The sequence below is a fragment of the Equus caballus genome, chromosome 21, assembly GCF_041296265.1.
Source record: "Equus caballus isolate H_3958 breed thoroughbred chromosome 21, TB-T2T, whole genome shotgun sequence".
In the NCBI taxonomy this organism is placed as follows: Eukaryota; Metazoa; Chordata; class Mammalia; order Perissodactyla; family Equidae; genus Equus; species Equus caballus.
Genome location: NC_091704.1, coordinates 45742192 through 45763030, shown reverse-complemented (window position 1 = coordinate 45763030; position 20839 = coordinate 45742192). Strand labels below are relative to the sequence as shown.

Here is a 20839-nt window from a genome sequence, read left to right as displayed (position 1 = left end):
AGAGGGGATTGTCCTTACATCCCACTGCTCTTAGAAGAGCAATTCTGGAATAACTGATGAGAAGAAAAACGTGTTAGGGCCTGAAGTCTACCCTCAAAGTCTTGCTTGCTTTCTTCCTATTGCTTTTGTCAGTTCCTCTTACAGACAAAGCAAAGGCACAATTAACTGAGTTGCTGATGTTTGCAGCTGGGTACCTTGCCCCTGTGTAGAACTTTCATCTACAATATGTGGCATTTTACACAAGTTCAGTGACAAGGTCTTCAGGATAACTTACTGCTTTTTTCACCAAATGTCATGACTCTTCCAGAAGGTTTTAATTCAGTGCAATTTTTCTCAGTCCCCTCAGCCTCTTAATCTCCAAGTTCCATAAGACGTTAAGTCCAAGAAACAATCGTTTCGTTTCTTGAATGCATTTGATCACAGGAACCACGGGAAAAGTAATTAGTTATGACTCAAAACTATGCAGCCCTAAGCATGCATAAGATGCCAAAAAACTTCAGAGAGATTGTGCTGGCTCACAATGAATATGGGGAGATTTGTGCTAAACATTTTCCATAAAGCATCCCCATAATTATTTGAGCTTGTCAAAACAAACCCCTGCCTACACTAATTTTTTCCCCATTTCCTTTGTAAACAGAAATAGACTTCCCTTTTTGTTCTTTCATTATTTTTTCTCACCTCATTTTCTTAAGCGAGTCCAACTCACTTCCCACTTCCCCTTTCCTATTCATCTGAGTACATGACCTCATAGGACAGGGAGATGACCTACAGAGAATCAGCCACAGCTCACAGAAATAGCCTCAAATGGGAGTTAGGAAATGATTTTGCAATAACATGGCTTTTGTTATAAATTGTTGTGTCTCTTTGTAAGCTCTCTCTGTAATGAAAAAAGATCTTGTATTAATTTCCTTGGGAATTCCTGGGGGCAGCTTGTGATTCAATGTACAACCCAATCATGCTCTGCTAGCCAGGCTCAGGTTCCTGGAAGAAAAAGAAAAGGCAGAGAGGAAAAAAGCAGTAAAAAATTTAATCTGAAAATTTCTCATGTGCCTAGGAATAACTTATCTGACTATGAGAGGAAAAGCTTGATTTAAAAAAAAAGTGATGGGAGTACAAATTCTTTGCGAATATTTTTTATATTTATCCTGAAAGAACAGCAATTACACAGGTTATTACAGACCGACAAACCACCCTGGAGGCAGGGGAAATCAACAGCCTGAATTTCCAAAGTTAATACCAGAGTCTCACAAGGGTGACCCCAACACTAAATCACCCTGAGACCAAAAGGGAAATTCTCTGTGAAAACAGCCATCTCCTTTCTGCCCGTCAGCCTCACTGCTGCTCCTTCAAGACAGCCGGACACCCTCAGGCCCCACCCTGGATGCACTGTGACCTGGGGCCCAGCTGGCTGCATCCCAACTCACTCCCATCCCAGTTTTGTCTCTATCCTGTTCTTAAAAGAAGTCTCCATCCTCTCATGATCCTAATCTTGTCCTTCAGCTCTTTTATTTTCCATCAAGGACTTGGATACAGTTTCCTCAACTGTGAAATGAGCTTAATAATAACAAGTTTATAAGTTTGTTGAGGGACCTAAAGGATGATAACGATAAGAATAATAAGAATGATACTAACAAGTAACATTTATGGAGTGGTTTCTACAAGTGAGGTGCTATGCTAACTATTACATGAATGAACACATTTGATTCTCACAGCAACCCTAGGAAGTAGATATTATGATTCCTCATTTTACTAAATGAAGAAATGGAGGCACAGGCAAGAATACAGAGTATACAGCTAGAAAGGGGTCGGACCTACTCTAAATCTCGTACTCTCCACCAAATCAACTGCTCACAGGCATTGGAGGGAAGAGAATAATGTTATCCCAAACCTCCAGCCTAAAAGGGGAGTGGGGATGCCATCGAATAAATTTGTCTAAGGTGGAAAGGGGAAGACGTCAAGTTTGTGTCCAAGTTCTTGAGGGAGAATGGAAAGTTCAAAGGATAGGATTAGGGTCACAAAATGAAAAGGGGAACTTGATTCAGGGCTGAATGGAGCCAAGAGAGGAGTGAGAGCAAGCTGGTTCATATATGAAGCTACTCTTTGATTCTAAAATATGACCCCTAGTCTTTGAGAAAAGCTCTAGGATGCTCCAAAGTGAGCATGATGTCAGACTACCCTAATTTATTCTCAAAATGTGAAGAAAATCCATAGTGGTTTTTACACGGCAGTAAATGACAAACAGAAACTGCACTTCATGTATGTAGATTAACCACAAAGTCTCTTAAACCCACCAGAGAAAATGAAGTCCAAAATGGTGTTAGCTGTCAGAAGTGATTAGAATAAGGAAGACGAGAGTGAAAGAAAGCCACTGATAGAGGAGGTCTACCTCAGGGACCCTGCCTCAGTTTTCCCCACCTCAGGCCACTTTCCGTAGAACCCCAGAAGCATCTCTCTAATGCCTTTCTCTCCACTTCATCTCTCAGTGTGGAATCATACAGAAGCTCCCATAGGATTAAATCCAAATCCCTTTATATGGCCACAAGTCTTGTCACGACTTGGCCAGTGCTGACCCTCATCTTCCCCCCTGACGGTGGCCTCACTCCTTCACTCTTTCCATTATCCATTATGTATCAGTAGGGCTAAATGGTGAGCAACACCAGACCCAGCCTCTGCCCTTAAGTCTTACATACTAATGAAGAACGTGCATCATGAAATAGATGTAAAATTACAACCACGATATGCACTTTGAAGGAGAAATGCCCGGTGCTGTGGGAGTATATAATAGAATCTTACTGGACACGGAGGTCAGGGAAGCCTTCTCCAGCAAAGTGACACTTGAGCTGAGATCTGAGGGATTAAGGTGTTAACTAAGTGAAGAGAAGAAGGAAGACGGCCCAGGCAACAACAAGACCAGGGGCAGGAGAAAGCAGGCAAAGTAGAAGACTACTGCTCTACCCCAAGAGCAAGGGGGGCATGATAACAGATAAGAGAGAGAATCAGAAAACCACTAGACAGAGGTGTGGGTTGGAGAAGGGGTATCAGGAGGATGGGAATGATCAGATTACCATTTTGAGATCATCCTGGTTGCACTGAGAACACAAGATCAAAAGGAATCCAGGTGGACCAGAAAGTATACACAGCTATAACACAGGAAAGAGATAGGTATATCTTGATTTAAAGTGAAGTAAATAGAGATAGACAGACAAAATTGGCAGTACCTGATGATGGACTAGATATGGGGACGGGGAGAAGGGGGTGTCATGGATGTGTCTTGGATCTCTGGTTTCTACAACTGAAGGGATGATGATGTCAGGCACAGAGACAGGCAATGCTGGAACAATACCAGGTGTGAATGGAGGTGGGCAGGTTCTGCTTGGCTATTTTCTCTCCTGCCTCCAGCACAATCACATTGTTCCCTTTCTTCACCAGGTTCCTCAGCCTCCCATTTTTTGGTTCATTATCAATGACATGTTCACAGCCCCTCACATGGAAAGTGCTCGTTTAAGCACTAAAGCTATGACCCATGCAGTTCCCTCTACCCGGAATGCCCCCCTTACTGGTTAACTCCCTCTCATCTTCTGAAACCCAGCTTAGACACCCAAGATCCTTTGCTATCCCAGGTACTCTTTCCCTCTTTTTTACACTCACAACAATCTCAATTTGAAATTTTCTATTTTGTGCTTTTGTACCATAGACTCTGGGCTCCTCAGAATCAGGAAATGGGACTTTACATTCAAATTTGTACCCTCAGTGGCTAGCACAGCATTTGATATACAGTTGATGCCCCACAGCTCTCTTCTCATCTACAGATGAAGAAAAACAGAGGACGGAGCAATGCTGTGACTTTCTCAGAGTTACTACCGGATGATGAAAGAGTCAGGACTAGAACGCTGGTCTCCTTGCTCAAAGGGGCAGTCACCTCCCAATACCTCACACTGTACTTTCTGCCTGTGGCTGCCACCCTGATGTTAGTTAAGGGCTGCAATCACTGTGTGCTTTTGTTGGGGCTTCTCATTAGTCAAAGGTGTGAAGAATACCTTGAGCCATTTTCTGGGAATCAAGAAAATGAGAAATGTGAATTGCAACTCTCCAATGAGCTGGGAATTCTGTTGTCAAATCATGAACCTGTCATCAACTAATTACCCCGAGGAACTCAAGGGAGCTTTCAGAAGCATTTAACTCTTTCACCAAATTAGTTTTTTTTTTTTGCTATGGTGAGATGCAATCACCAACTCTGAACCAGACTGAGTCCCACCACAAAAGCAACACTCATGCAGCTGAGCTGAGAGATGCCAACTGAGCCTGTGCAAGCAAATACCCACCTCTCCCTTTTGAATATTTGTTCCACATCCGAAATAAAAGGCCCCTGCTTTCCTGGGCTCAGGACAGCCACAACTTTGGAAATTATTCCACGTGGCCTCCTATTTGCCGCAAATAAGTTCCACTTTGTGTGACAACTACTTCTAGTGGAGGGTCTGATTTTAACTTGCCAGGAAGTGAACCCACTTTGGTTCGGTAACAAACCTTGTAGCACTTAGAGATTCTATAAAAGCTTGAATGAGGAGGATATTTGGCATATGGAGAAAGGAAGCTCCGGCCTTTCTGCAGCGAATAATTTGTGTCTCTGTGCACTTGCAAAATGAGGATGGGAAGAAGAAAAACAATGTAATTGTGATGGAGTCAGAGAGGTAGCAGCCGCCAAATTCTTTCAAAGGACTCCACTGGAGGCAAGAATTTGGTGGCACTGTTTCCTGGGAATGAAGAGTTGCCGAGTTATAAAGGGCCTGATGTATGGAAGCCACACTTTGAGGACCTACTAGTGCTACTGCTGCGTCTGCAGAGGGTAATGGCTTGTCCCTTTCATACCAGAAGAACCTGCTTTTTTTTGGGTCTGAAAACCCTAAATTTCTGTACACTATGTGGCTAAGCATGCATATATGCTAGACCATTAGACAACAGTGAAAATTTGTCCTCCAAGGTATCAAACTATAATTTTCAAAAAGTTAAAACATAATTCTCATAAAAATATATAGTGAGCACATGTTAAAGATGTATTTAACTCATTAATAAGGAGACAGGTAAGATGACAAAGCTGGTTCAAAGGCAGATAAATAAAACTGACGCAACTACAGTTAGCGAAAAAAGAATGAATGCTGGAATGAGATTGCTAAACTAGATACAAAATTAGTTAATGTTCCACAGAACAATAAAACCATCATCTTCAGAGTTACCATCTCTGCTGGACACAGATCATTTTCATCACTACTGGACATAAACCATTTGTTCCCTCTCGGTTTTCTGCATGTTAACACCAAACTTTACCGTGTCTAGGGCCTAATCAATGGTAAATAACAAGCAAAGTTACATTCCCATAGAGTCAGACAGGTCATGTTAGACACTGAAAGGATATATAGGCTTTGTTTTACCTGGTTTCTAAGTTTTGGATAAACTTTCTTAACAAAAGGTTCGCAGGAAGGGAAATAATAGATCCACTGGTATTCCAAGATACCCAAAGTACATCTTGAGCAACTGAGGGAAGTGGGAGTGGTAGGGGACAGAAGAAGAAGGAAAATGAATTCAGGCTCCAAAGACTATTTTTTGAAAATCTTCTAACTGATTGTGGAGGCTTCCCCCATCCAGAAAACTATAAATCCTGCCTTGAGCATTTTGACCTCAAGTCTCTTGCTAATGGAGATTGGAACAATGCCCTTCTTCAACTGTTTCAGCTGCTGGTTAAGCTCTATAAACTGCAAAGGCATTTCATCAGGTTGGCTGATTCATTCATTTATTAAATTTCACTTCATTCATTCATTCATGTCCCAGGCACTGTGCTAGGTGCTAGGGATAGAACCAAGAATACAGAAACACAGTTTCTGCCCTCGTGGAATTTCCATTCTGATGGTGGCTGAGATAAGCACGAAAAGAGTAAGAAAATCCATGGACTATTAATGAATTATGAGAGTGGTATCAATAAAGGAAGTAAACTGCATTCCACGGTAGAAAACAGTAAGTGGCCGGCCTTGAGCAGGTTGATCATTGGGACTTCTCTGAAGAGGCAGCATTTAAACAGAGGCCTGAAAGGTGAGAAGGTACCAGCCATGAGCAGAGCCAGGGCAGGGGTGTTTCAGGTAGTGGAAATCTCAAGTCCACAGATCATGAGGCTGAAATGTACCCCGTGTGTTCCAGAACATATGCAATGTCCAGTGAGTGTGAGGGTGGGAAGCAAGGCAGAGAGTGACATAAGGGAAAGACTGGCAAGGGGGCTGGAGACAAGATATGAAAGTCCCTGCAGGACATAATAAGAAATTTTGATTTTGTTCTAAAAACAAGAGAAAGTCATTAAATAGTTTTCTGTAGTGGAGCAACTCAATTTGTATTTCCAATTATCATTCTAACTGCTGCATAAAGAATGGATTATGGGGGGCAAGGCTTAAAATAGGAAGACAATTTGGGAGTTTACTGTGGTAGCCCAAGCAAGGCATGAGAAGGCCTAAACCAAACAATGACTGTAGAGATGATGAACAGAGGATGGTTTGAGATGTGTTGTGAAGGCAGGAGCACTGTAGGCCTTGCTGTTGAATGTGGAAGATAAGAAAAGGAGGAATCAAGAATGACTCCTAGATTTATGCAATGGTGTATAGAAGTACTATTTACTGAGATGGGTAAGATGGAGGTTGGGGTACAGGAGGAGAAAGAATTGAGATGATTTGGGCAAGAAGTAATCAAGAACTCCATTTTGGACTTAGTAACTTTCCAAGTTTGAGCAGACTGTGACATATTCAGGTTGAGATGTCAAGTAAGCAAGTGGATAGGAGTCTGGAGCTCAGGTAAGAGGTCTGGGCTTGAAGTATCAGTTGAGAGTCTCAGCATGTGGAAGATACGTAAGTCTCGGAGAACAGATGAAATTCCCAAGGGTAAAAGTGCAGACAGACAAGAGGGCCCAGATCTGAGAGACATGTATTAATATGCAAGAGGTAAATAAACAGTATAAAAGGTTCAACATTTCCATGTCCCTCCTAACTTTTATTGAAATCACCCAACCATAGCATGATTTAGTTTTTTTCCACTGTGGGACATTCTTAGTCACTGCTGTAAATCTGATTTGTGTGTTATTAGATGCAATGACTGTCAGGTGAACTAGGTACATCTCAGAAATGTTCTCCATCTCCCACTTGACATCGCTGAATTCCCAAGAAAATAATACAGAAATATTATTTTCCTTCTCAATGGGCTTCTAAACACCTTTCTGGTGCCCTCTTTCTTGTCCATCAAGAGCTCTCCTGAAGAAAGGAGGTAGGGAGCACAAGGATACAGGCCAGAAGAGTGGAAGGGAAGCTGTTCCTTACCTCCTCTTCTTCAAGTAGAATGAGCCGGACGACAACAATGTGGATTGCATTGCCAATGCTTGGGTTATGGAACAACCCAGTGACCTAGAGTCAGAAATGGAAAACCATTAGCCCATATGAATAGACAGTAGATAAATGCCAGAGGAGGGAAAAACAGCATTGTGATGCCCTTAAGATAAATGTTATTTTACAAGTCAGGAATTTTTGGTGGAGTGCAAAGAAGAGTGAGATATGCCCCTGGCCCAATCCACAGTATGATGCTCAAAGACAACCTTCCCAAGGTGACGGATTGGCTGTGTGCTTGAGGGATTAGCGCCCTTCTTCTCTCTGACCCTTTCCCTGACCCAGGGTCTTCCTCTCTTTTACTATCAGTTACTCAGGCAAATACCTTCCCCCATCTCAATAGGACTAATACTCTCTGCAAAGGCAGAAAACATCAACAATGCAAAAGGGAAGCTTGAAATGAGGAGTCATTAACTTTGTTCCAATTCTAGCTCTAACTATCTGGAGGACGTCATGTTCTAGTTCTTTGCTTCAGTTTACTCATTAGTGCACAAACAAAAATCAGTGAGATAAAGTCAGACTGAAAGGATGAAGTCACTTGATAGATACCTAATAGAAAATGTAAGTGATAAATTACAAATTTTCCTAGGATACACATTTTTAAGAGAAAGACTAATCTGTCCTGAATTTCCATCCTTAATCACTTCAGCAGGGAATGCATTCATATACATGTGTTAAAAAGACAAAAAAAAGGTCTCTCCTATTTTTGGAGGGTGGAGCATTTCTAATGACTTCTGTTCACCCGCTGCCCTTCCCCCATACAGTCCAACATACCATGTTCATGATGGTGAGGATATAGGACTCCACATTCTCACTCCCATGGTACTCAATCATCTTCGTGTCGGCCACCACCAGCGTCTCCACCCATCTCTCTTTGCTGATGGAGCGCCGAGAGAGGCCTCTGCTTCGCAAGTTCTTCCTCTCCCACTTCTCTCGCTGCAGTTCTAGCTTCTGGGAGGTGCCAAGGCTGTCTAAACATTAAACGGAAGATAGTGGGCTAATTCTATATATCTCTCATCTATTACTCGCTGATGTTTGTAAAGATGCAAGGCCGTAAGTTTAATTTACGTTTAAAAATGTACAAACGCGATGCTCTTATATACATGACTGAAGCAGAAGAAAGGACCAATTGAAACGAATAGGACCAAAACAACTGAAATTTAATTCTTACAGGAAAGTTCAAAAGCACTTCTTTGAAATAGTTATTTCCTATGTCATTAAACAGACCCCTCACTATTAAAAAGATGTTATAATCAAGAATGGGAACCTTTTCTTCTCCTTCTCTTCCGCTAAATTATTTAGTGCCTACTGCATTCAAGGCAGCATACTAGGCTTTAAAATGCCAAGTTGTTTATCCTCATGAACATCTGAGGTACATACTGCTATCTTCATTTTGCAAATGTGGAAATTGATGTTCAAAGTGGCTGGTTAAACAACTTCCCCAAAGTCACACAGTGCATAAATTCAGTGGGAGATCCAGGATTTTCTTCTCTAAAATCACACATTTTCATATACGCTACACTGTCTCCTGGAGAGTAAACATGCATAAAACTGGGGAACACGTAAACTGGAAAAGCTGCATGTGGTTCAGGACATCCCACTTCAAGAAGGTATAGAAAGAGCTGGAGAGATCCAGCACAGGACAGTGAAATTACCAAGTGACCAATAAGTTTCATTGTGAAGAAGATTGACTATATGAGGATCATAGTTTGGAAGGCAAAACCTAGGAAAGGCTATAGAATCATGAAGAAAACTGGAATCAATCTCAAAAATCCCGGAGTAGTATAACTAGGGAGCACTCCCCTGAAACTTGAAAGAGGTCTATTTAAAACCAAATGGAACAAAGTGTACTCCTCACATCAGGAAGTTTAACCCAAGTGGTGGTCAAGTCTGAAAAACTTCAATAAGCTCAGAGCGGGTTAGAGAGTTGACAAAAGATGAACTTACCAGGAAGGCAAATAAGGAAAGAAGCCTGGGCTGTTGCAGGAGCAGAGTCCCAGTCTTTGAAGATTTCTATCAGGAAGGCAGCCACACACCACCTACCACTCATTGGCACCCAGGACCCCTGGCCGGGGCGGAACACAGGAGCAGAGTAGCAAACCTCACATCCACCTCCTAATGCCTGGTGATGGCCATCCAGCCTCAGGGTGAATACTTCCCGTGGCAGGGCACTCAGTCACTCACAGGTCATCTTGTTCTCTCAGGCAGTTCTGTCCTGCACTGAGCTGAAACCTCCTCCCTGTAATTTCTACCGATTAGTCTGCTCCTGTTCTTCAAAGAATCTAGAACAAGGTCCTCTCCTGAGGTTCTGCCTCAGACATGGAATTGGGACAACTGAAACCATATCCCGCCTCTCTCCCAATGGTGCTCTAGGGGTTGTAGAGTTGATCACACTGATTTGCTATGTGATCCTTCCAGTTCCTCGGTTTCACTGTCTATGTGAAGTTAGAATGCACTGAGTAATATTTACAAAAGAAATGAGATACATCATAGGTCTATATAAATTCAGATTCTATTATTGTGAGTTTTAGTTGAAAATAATAAAGCTGTATTTTGATGTAAGATTTTTGAAAAATCATCCAGGATTATGGAATCTTTTGGAGGGAAGTCCTGTGAATGTTCATAAAAAGGGAGATGGTCAACCCCTCATCTGTGATGGAACAACTTCCCATTTTCCTTCTCCACTTGCTTTGCATGGACAAGTCTGACTTCCCTCGGAAATCTCCACAGATTTTATTGATGGTTTCTAACTCTGCATCCCACCTATCCCCCCGTCTATCACCTTCTCACCCCTTTTTGAACCCAAGGGAACGTCTTCAAACTACAGTCTGTTCCCAAATCTCTGTCTGTAAGCGAGGGGGCAAACCACACCTGAGCCAATGTGGGCCTGAGTTTCTGGAAGGGGTGTTAGCAGACTGGGCCATGATGAGGAATCCTATAACTCGAGTTAGGTGTCATCTCCTTCTCTGAATCCCCTCCTGTCTTTGCTGTGTGGGGTCGAATCTCCTCCAAGTTGCAAGGATGCTCAGTGCTCTCCATGAGCGTATGTACTTGGGCCACCAGCAGATAATCCTGCTTCACCCAGTGCTCTCACAAAGCCCTTGATAACTTGGTCCCTTCCTCTCACTTGGCCCCACAGGCTCAGAGTCCCTTTCCTCGGCGCTGGTCCCTTTGTATAGGCTTCAGCTCACTGCAGTTGGCAGAGACCATGCAATATGCAGGCCCTTCCTAAAAGCAGGACCTGTGCGCCAGGCTACAGCCTTGGGTCCCTGGCTGGCTGCGCTTCCCCTCTCCTCCCAGCCCTCAGGTAGCTAAGGTTAGGAGCTGGCAGGGGGCTGGCACAGCTAAGAAGCCGGCAGAACAAAAGTTGATTTCTCTGCTTTTCTCAGTCCTTTCTTTCTTTTCTCACTTCTCCTTCTGTATCCCCCTCCCCTACCTTTTATCTCCTCAACGTTGAGAAAGAGAGTTTAAAGGGGGAAAAAAGATGCTATCTTTAAAGCCTAACAAGTTATTTTCACTTTTCCAGCAAATAGTCAGGCGAGTCACTCAGCCGATGGTCACGTAGGAGGAAACGTGGAAAGGAGACAGGGGTCCTGGTAAAGACATATGCCTACTTAAAATTTTTTTTTCAGTGATTGGTGCCTGAGCTGACATCTGTAACCAATCTTCTTTTTCTTTTTTTTTTTTCCTTCTTATCCCCAAAGCCCCCATTACATAGTTGTATATTCTAGCTGTAGGTCCTTCTGGCTCTGCCACGTGGGACGCTGCCTCAGCATGGCTTGATGAATGGTGCTAGGTCTATGCCCAAGATCCGAACTGGTGAAACCCTGGACCACCAAAGCGGAGCGTGCAAACTCAACCACTCGGCCACAGGGCGGGCCCCCTATTTTAACATTTTCAGCAAGACCTACACTAAATGCTTGCTAAAGGCCAGACCCTGTGCTAAGAGCTCCATGCACGATACCTCATTTAATTGTGCCAGCAAATCCCGAAGATAAATCCTATTATCACCATTATATAGATGAGGAAACTGAGGCTCAAAGAGATCAGGTAATTTTCCTAAAGTCACATAGTAAATGAAAGAGCCTGGATCCAGCAGTCTGTCACATTCCACTGCAGCAACAACAGTTTACGGACTAAGCTCTATGGGCAGGCCCTGCTCTACCTTCTTATAAACAGAGGCAAAGAAGTAAGTGACATGATCCTGACACTTAGACAACAGCCAGTTTGATTTTGGGTAATACAAAATAAATATATGAAAACGTCATTATCAGCGTTCAAAAATTCCCAAGGAGAGGGCCGGCCCCATGGCTGAGTGGTTAAGTTCGCGCGCTCCACTGCGGCGGCCCAGGGTTTCGCCAGTTCGAGTCCTGGGCAGGGACATGGCACCGCTCATCAAGCCATGCTGAGGTGGCATCCTACATGCTACAACTAGAAGGACCTGCAATGAAAAAAAATACACAACTATGTACCAGGGAGCTTTGGGGGAAAAAAGGAAAAATAAAGTCTTTAAAAAAAAAATTCCCAAGGAGAGAGATCAGTTCTATGATGGATAGTGTCAGAAGTTAGCGGAAGGGGTGGGAGGTGAACTGGGCCCTGACGGGACTGAGCTGGGAGAGAGAACTGTACATATCTGGGCCGACTTTGCTGAGTCCTGATGAAGTCATCCCAGACTTGACAGAAGACATGTTTCTGCTTAGAAATTTTGGAAAGTTCAGGAAGCCAGCCCTACACATTTATCTTCAAGGCCTGATGACCAAGCCAGCTAGTTCTTTAGGAGCAAGTGAGCTGCTGATGATTCTGGGACACTCCCCACCACATACACACATATTGTCTTAGTCTGCTCAGGCTGCCATAAGAAAATATCATAGACAGTGGCTTAAACAACAGAGATTTGTTTTCTCACAGTTCTGGAAGCTGGAAGCCAAGATCAAGATGCCAGCATGGTCGGGCTCTGGTGAGGGCTCCCTTCTTGCCTTGCAGACAGTTGCCTTCCTACTGTGTGCTGACATGGTCTTTCTCTGATGTGTGCACGTGGAGAGAGACAGATCTCTTTCGCTTTCTATTCTTATAAGCCACCAATCCTCCTGGATTAGGTCCCCCACCTTATGACCTCATTTAACCTCAGTTACCTTCTAAAAGCCCTACATCCAAATACAATCACATTGGGGTCAGAGTTTCAACATGGGAAATCTGGGGGCACATAATTCAGTCCGCACCATACACACTCTGTTGAGAGGTCCCTCTTCTGGGCTGGCCTAGTTTCTGGGCAGGCCTCCATCTGAGCACTTTCCACACTGCTGTAATTTCCTGTTATTTGGGGAGCTGTCCACTTAAGCTTTAAGTACCTAAAGGGCAAGAAGGGTATCTCTTTTAGCTTTGTACCCAGCGTTCAACACAGGCATACCTCAGACACATTGCTGGTTGGGTTCCAGACCATTGCAATAAAGCAAATATCTCAATAAAGTGAGTCACACGAATTTTTTGGTTTCCCAGTGCATATAAAAGTTATGTTTACACTATACTGTAGTCTATTAAGTGTGCAATAGCATTATGTCTAGAAAAACAATGTACATACTTTAATTTAAAAATCCCATTTTGCTAAAAAATGCTAACCATCATCTGAGCCTTCAGCAATTTATAATCTTTTTGCTGGTGGAGGGTCTTATAAAAAATGCAGTGTCTATGTACTGTAATAAAGCTAAACATAATAGGGGCTGGCCCTGTGGCCCAGTAGTTAAGTTTGCACGCTCTGTTTTGGCGGCCCAGGGTTCACTGGTTCAGATCCTGGGTGCTGACCTAGCACTGCTCGTCAGGCCATGCTGTGGTGGTGTCCCACACAGAAGAACTAGAATGACCTACAACTAGGGTATACAACTATGTACTGGGGCTTTTGGGAGGAAAAAAAAGAAAGAGGAAGATTGGCAACAGATGTTAGCTCAGGACCAATCTTCCTCACCAAAAAAAAAAAACCACACACACAAAAAGCTAAGCACAATAAAACCAGGTATGCCTGTACCATGTTTGGCAAATAGTGGTACCCAATAAATGTTTGGTGTGTTGGTGAAGGAAAAACTGATGATGAATGGGAAGCAATTTGTGAATCACAAATAAGGGAGAACTATGAAAGTTGTCCTCTTCCCCGTGAGAGGAGTTGTTTCAATTAGAGAATTCTCCACACTGAGACTGTGAAGGGTTTGTTTTAAGGGGAGAAATCCAGCCAAATGAGCAGTTTAAGTAAAGACAATTTCCAATCCCAACATAGGACTGACTTTCCTAAACTCGAAGCTAAGGAAGTCCAGCCATCTGTCAGTGTCTACTGAGATGTCCAGGACACCCCGTGTGCTTACACAGCAGAGGTCCCAGAGATCCCTGGGAAATATAAATAATTGAGTATTTTTTCCTTCCCAAGATGCTTTAGGCAGCTCTTCAAAAGCCCACGCTCGTTTAGAGCTTTCTCAGGTAGCAGAGCCGTTAGCTGCCGCCTGTCTCTCAGACTCAGGGCCATGTGCAGACGGGCAGGGATCATGCCTTGAGGAAGCTGCATGGAGGAGGCTCAAGTTGCACCAGGGAGGAAGAAGGTGAATACAGACAATGGAAGATTCTGGAAATCACAAAGCTTCCTGTCCTTTAAGGGGTGCTTCTTAGAATTCCAGTAGCTTCTGGCTTGGGCAATGAAGCCATCTCTTATGCTTAGGGAAGTGCTCAAGGCTTGCCTCCTACCCTCACTCAACTCTTCCCTAATCTGGATTCTCTTCTGCTGCCTCACACCCAGATTTCTCAAAGAGAAGAAGTACTTCTGCCTAGCCTGTAAAGATTGACCACTAATTGGAAATTGGCCATTAACTGTACCTACTGTCAGGTTTGAGGCCAAGCTTCTTTCAAGAAGATCTTCTCAAGTTAATCTTCTCCAGGCCACACTCGACAGCTTCCAGAATAGTGTGACCCAGTACCCTTCCTCCAACCTTCCTCCCACCTTGTGACTGAGGTTTCCAAAACACCACAACTCAGCAACAACACAAACACTAACAGCCACCTCTGATGGAGTGCCTATCAAAAGCCTGACCTCTGATAAACATATTTTTGTTGTTCTTTAATTCTAAATAACTACATGGGGTAAGTCTTATTATTGCTATTTTAAAATGGGAAAAATGAGATTCAGAAAGGTTACAAAATTTGTTGAAAGCCTCACAGCCAACAGACAAGCATCTTAGATGAGTTGGTCCGAGTCTGATGGTGTGGAGATGGGGGTGGGGTTCCACCACCTGCCTGGAAACTTCAGTGTGGGGAGTGGACAGAATCAATTCAAAAAGATCATCTAGGGGAGAAGTTAGATCAAAATCCAGCTGACCCCAGAGCTCTGAGTCCCCACTAATTGTGAACAATGCTTGAAGGAAATTTGTGTAGGAGAAGCTTAGTAGGTAATGTGTGACCTTTTAATGCCGGCTTTCTGGAGACAATGTCTTGCTTCTCTGATATAACCCAGACAAATGCTACTCAGAGAAGATGTCCTGGACCCAGAGTTGGTGGCCAAAGAGATGGCATTAGGAAAAAAGAAGGAGAACATAACAGCTTCAGGCTGACAGGTCTCGAATAGCTTCTGTCCAGGCCCGCTGTTGAACTGCTCACTCCCCATCGCAGTGGGCCTGGCCTGAATCACTTCTGCATTGAGCCACTTGCAAGCCCCACGACCTTGGACAAGTGTTCCCACACCCCTTCCCCATCATGTAATGAGGAAACTGAACTCAACTCCTACTTTTAATACTTATTTTAGTCACGGAAACTTTTCTTCAAATAAAGGTTATGCAGAAAGCAAACGAAAGAAAGAATCCCAAAGCTGCTGTGATCACTGGGATGTGGCAGATGGCCCTCAAGGGGGACTGCACATGGCGTGGCTTTAAACCACCAGATGACACCATCTCTAAGGGTCCTTTCAACTGTGGTGTTCTTTGAGTTGAGCAATACATCCTTCCACTGCTCATGCATAATTATCAGCAGTTTGCTGCTATCACACACTTGCAACCAGACTCCCTTCTTGGCAGAACACTGGGGCCTTTTCCAACAGAGTTGAATGTCAGTGCTAATGCTCATATCTATTAGCAATAATGGCTGAGCTGCCAGAGGCGTCCATCTCTTCAGGCTGGCTTTGGGTAGATTTGAAATGCCTCAGCTCATTTTCTTTTTTCTCGAGGGAAATTAGCCCTGAGCTAACATCTGCTGCCAATCCTCTTTTTGCTGAGGAAGACTGGCCCTGAGCTCACATTCATGCCTATCTTCCTCTACTTTATATGTGGGACGCCTACCACAGCATGGCTTTTGCCAAGCGATGCCATGTCCACACTCAGGACCTGAACCAGCGAACCCTGGGCTGCCGAAGCGGAACGTGTGCACTAACCCACTGCGCCACCGGGACGGCCCCCACCTCAGCTCGTTTTCATTAAAAAAAAAAAAGTTTACCTCATTCACCATGAAACAAAAATATTTTTACACTTAGGAAACAGACTATCCATTTTTCAAAAACTGGCCACTATTAAAGTGAAAATAGCTGTCATTGAAGAGAAACAAGTGAACCAGCAAGAGCCTACGCCCCCTCTTCCATCTGTGGGGAGATGAGTGATGGACCAGCATCTCACATTTACCTAGGCCGGTCCTGAGCTTCAGCAGGACCTTCCAAGGAAAGGCCCACTGCAGAACTCCATATCTACTTCCCCACACATTCTGACAGTGCTTTCAAAGAATACCGAGTTCTCCAAACACAGCATGTGCTCAATAAATATGGTGCAAACTAACGGTCTTTTCTTAATGCTCACACGGACCTACAGCCAACTGTTGACAAAAGAAGGTAAAATAAATCAGTGCTATCCAAATAGATCTAAGCCAATCGTGGCAGGAAACCTAAGCTAGGTAACCTCTCGGTGTCCCTTCCCCATCTGCCTAGATCCCCTCTCAGTTGTTTATATTAAGGCCTTAAAACTTCCATGTCAAATACTGAATGTGCCTAAGGCAATTTGTGCCTGCCTTCATGATGACTGTATCAGACCACCAGTTGTCCCCAATATTTGTATAACTCAGTTATACAATATTTGTCCTTCCTCCTTGATTTTCTGCTTGGCACATGGCCTCCTAGATTGAAGACTAAATTCCCCAGCCTCCCTTGCAGCTAAATTCTGACCAATGAGACACAAGGGGAAGTGCTGCATGTAACTTTCAGAACTTAAAGGGAGGGCATGGGTACTTCTTTTCCTCTTCCTCCTTCCTAGCCTGAATGTGGATGGTCTAGACAAGGAAGTGGAAGCCAGATGTCAAAGAAGATAGAATGACAATTTAGAAGACAGACAACAGAAGGAGCCTGAGTTCCTGATGATGGTAGAGTTCCAGGCCAGCCTTGGACATTTTATCTCCGAATTTCATTTAAGTGAGAAAGAACTAAGTCTATTTTTCAACTAGAATGGAAGAGGGCTATTTTGTCTATTTTGTTCACTCCTTCATCCCCAGCATTTAGAATAGTTCCTTGCACTCAATAATAGTATTTCAAATAAATAAGTCTTATTTGAGGTTTTCTGTTACGCATAAACACATACAATCCTGAATGATATGATGACTTAACCACTCCCTCCATGTTTGGAAGCACTATCTCTTTTCATCCATAACCCGCAGGGGGTGGGTTGCTCTCATCTCCAAGTCCATCCCCTCGGCTCAGCAAGTTCAATGAGTACACAGTGGGTTCTCTTTCCATACCTCCACTCTGTCAGTAGCAGGAATAAGACTGATCCCCCAATGCCTTCCAGAAACAGTATACTCAGAAGGCTACACATCCACTCTTGTTCTGGAGAAAACAATCCCATGAGTCCTATCTATGGTTGTCTTAACAGATGTGAAGGCACCAAGGTTCCGTGGAGAGGAGAAGAAAACACTATTCATGCTTGAGAACCTCAATTCGTATGCACGTTTAAATGAAGCAAGAAAATTCTGGGTGATACCTCCTGAGCTGCTCATTTATTAACACTGCCCACTGGCATCAGAGGCTCAGCATGTCTGTTAGCAAGAAACCTAACAGGCAGCTACTTCCACTTCTGCGACCGCCAGATCACACATAACTGTGTGATATTTCATTTCACCAACTTAACTTCAGGGCATAAAAGGTCTAAGCTCTTCCTGTGCTCCCAGAGCCTCTCAGAAAATGAACATCCTGAGTAATAAATGTCAACTTGGCAAGAGAGCAACAGTCTAGCTGAAAGTCAAGGGTAAAGCAATCTTTGAGCACACTAATCAGAGAGAGACATCACACAGACCTTGAGAAACCATCTACCCCAGCTTCGAACAGACAGCAACAGAACAATTCCACCCTAAAGAGATCATTTTTAAAGAAAGTGAAAGAGACCATATTTACGTACAAATGTGCATATTACACACACACACACACACACACACACACACATGTTCACAGTTCTTTCCCTTTACTTAATGCTTAGTTTCACAACAATATAACTTCTTACACACCAATTTATTCCAAGCATAATATTTGTACTTATACAGGTTTCAAAATGTTCTGTTTTCCTCCTAGCATACATAGCCCGCCTCTACCCAGATCCTAGGCCAAAATAGATACAAGTGCTTGAAGTTTCCCTCTGTGGGGCATTTTTTGTCAGGTAATTGGTTTGCTCTGGTTTCTAGTACTTTTTCAGTTTCAGCTTTATGCAGTGTCTCCTTCCAGCTCTTCATTTTTTTTTTTAATTGAGGTCACCTTGGTTTATATCATTAAATAAATTTCAGGTGTGCATCATTATATTTAGACTTCTGCATAGACTGCAAAAGAATGAAAGTAGATCATTCTCTTACACTATACACAAAAATTAACTCAAAATGGATTAAATTCTTGAATGTAAGACCTGAAACCATAAAACTCCTAGAAGAAAACATAAGGCAGTATGCTCTTTGACATCAGTCTTAGCAGTATCTTTTTGAATATCATGTCTCCTCAGACAAGGAAAACAAAAGAAATAAACAAATGGGATTACATTAGACTAAAAAGCTCCTGCACAGCAAAGGAAACCATCAACAAAACCAAAAGACAACCTACCCACTGGGAGAAAATATTTGCAAATCATATATCCAACAAGGGGTTAATATCCAAAATATATGAAGAACTCATACAACTCAACAACAAGAACAACAACAACAACAACAAACCTGATCAAAAAATGAGCAGAGGATATGAACAGACATTTTTTCAAAGAAGGTATACAGATGGCCAACAGGCTCATGAGAAGATGTTCTCTACCTTTTATGAGCTCAGAAACTTGTCCTCAGTACCCTACACGTGGGCTCTTAAAAGGCAGAGTTCAGAACTCCAGGGAAGCCATCATCTTCAGCATTTGGTTAACCTCTGGTGTCTGCATTCTCATCTTTTTTCTTTTTTTCTTTTTGCCTCTGAGAACCTCACTCATGTTCATGCCCACTCCACTATCTGCATTTAAGGAAAAGAAATATTTTTTAAAGCTCTTTATCCAGAATTTTTGTTTCCCATACTGGAGGTAAGGGTTAGGGGTTTCTAATCTACAATATGTTTGTGTCACTTTTCATGATCAGCCACACTATATTTACAAAATAATATATTTACTTTACAAAATGTTTTCGTTGAGTAGGAAATGCTATACAGTATAGAGTTTCCCAATGTGTTATAGGAATCTCTTTTCTAAATAGTCTAGAGGCACTGAACGCAGTTTTTTCTTTGCCCTCTGGGACATCACAGACTGACAAAGGAATTCAGAACAGGGGGAACTCAGGAGACATAAATTATAATCCTCAGGGACATTTTATCACCTGCAATCATGGATCGCTTTGCTCTTGTGACAAGTGCCAAAAAGAGAGATTCTGCAATTTGCTTTTTTCTAGTAAAGGTCAGAATGATATAATTCTTGTTATGAACCAAAGGCAGGATTTTATCTATTACGAAATGTAGCAAATAAAATGAATTTGCCACTGTAATCTCTTAGCTCAAAGCTCTGTGTTTTGTTTAATTTTCCTGTGCCTGGGTCAGCCTGCTGTTTTGGACAGCATCTTCCTGAGAAGGACAACTTTCTTTTCAAGAGAGAACTGGATCACTGTCTCAGTCATCTGTGTAACTCAAGACTCAGCATTGCGCCCGGCGTCTTTTAATGTTCAATAATTATTTGCTTAATGAGTATATGGGTTCATTCACTTAATGTTTATTTGTGGGGTTGGGGTGGTATACAGAGCAGTAAACAAAAGAGAAAAAAGTGGTATTTACATATTTCTAGTGAACCTAATCTGAATTGTATCATTCATTCATCAAACATGAGCCCCTTTGGGCATGACTTTAGGCCAGTAACAAAGATGAGCACTCTAGAGAAGCTGGAAGTAGATAAGCCACTCACAGGGCTCATTTGGGCAGGATCTATTAATTTGCTGGTGCTGAACTGGTCTCAAATAGCTGAAGACAAAGGCAACATCAAGGGTGACAGGACGCTAGGTCCTTCACAGGGCTGATGACAGGTTCCAAAGTCACCCTGGGCCTCCCTCACATAGGATAGGCCAGGCTGAGAAGCAGACACTGGCGAAGGGCCACATAAGGATCAGGCAGGCCCCTGAGTCCCCCTCCATATTGTCTCTCCTCCTCACTCTGGGGAGGAGTTACCTACCAGAACGAGAGTGAGTATTTCAAATGCTGAAGGTGGCAATGACCAGAAGAAGAACAATTATCTGGAAAAGTTCCAGAAGTTATCTTGGGGCAAGAGAAAGTCCCTCACAGAAAGGACTAGACTCCAATTATGTAGGGTCAGGGCCACAACCCAAGACACCCAAGGCCACAGCTGATGGTCATGGACCGGCTCTGATGAGACATCTGAATCCCACAAATACTGAACTCATCCTTTCCCAACTTCCCTTTAGGGCCCCCTCCATCTATGCAAGGAACATGTCATCCAACATTAAGGCTTAATGAGCCATCATGTTAACTTAGTCATTTCTTTCTCCTTCACAACCTCTACACTTTTCTCAGCCCAGTTACCCAACTCCAACCCCTAACCCCCAAAGTAGAATGCTAACAACAAAAGTACACACATGTCAAAATTGGGCAAATTTTGTTTCCTAAAGCAAACTCTATTATGGAGTAAGGTGCTCTCCTGCCTCTAAGGGACAAGGGAACCCACAAAATAACAAGACATTCCCATTTCAGCTCTGAAATTTCTTGGAAGCTCATTAGAGAAAGTGAGGTTGTGGGTAATTTTTTCTCTTATCCACTTTATTGCATTTTCTATATCACTTTTATAGTTGGAAAAATAAACTTTAAAATATGGTGAAGACTCTATTTTTATTTTCTTCACCACAATTCTATAATTTAATAGCAGCATTTTTCTGAGTTTCTTCTCTAATTAATTCTCTTGTTAATGTCCAGCCTTTTAACTGAG

The 20839-nt window shown here is 42.9% G+C and overlaps 1 protein-coding gene across 3 annotated transcripts in view; it reads right to left on the bottom strand.

Moving 5' to 3' along the window:
• ADAMTS12 (ADAM metallopeptidase with thrombospondin type 1 motif 12) overlaps nt 1-20839 on the bottom strand; it is a 314813-nt gene that overhangs the window by 133040 nt on the left and 160934 nt on the right. For 2 of the 3 annotated variants that reach the window (XM_001498142.6, XM_070246349.1), the window contains exons 4-5: nt 8184-8380; nt 7347-7430 (exon numbers count right to left, since the gene is read on the bottom strand). In XM_001498142.6, coding sequence (XP_001498192.3) covers nt 7347-7430; nt 8184-8380 — 281 coding nt within the window. Of the gene's footprint in view, nt 1-7346; nt 7431-8183; nt 8381-9356; nt 9527-20839 lie in introns of those variants that run through there. The other variant, XM_070246350.1, reaches the window with a different exon arrangement.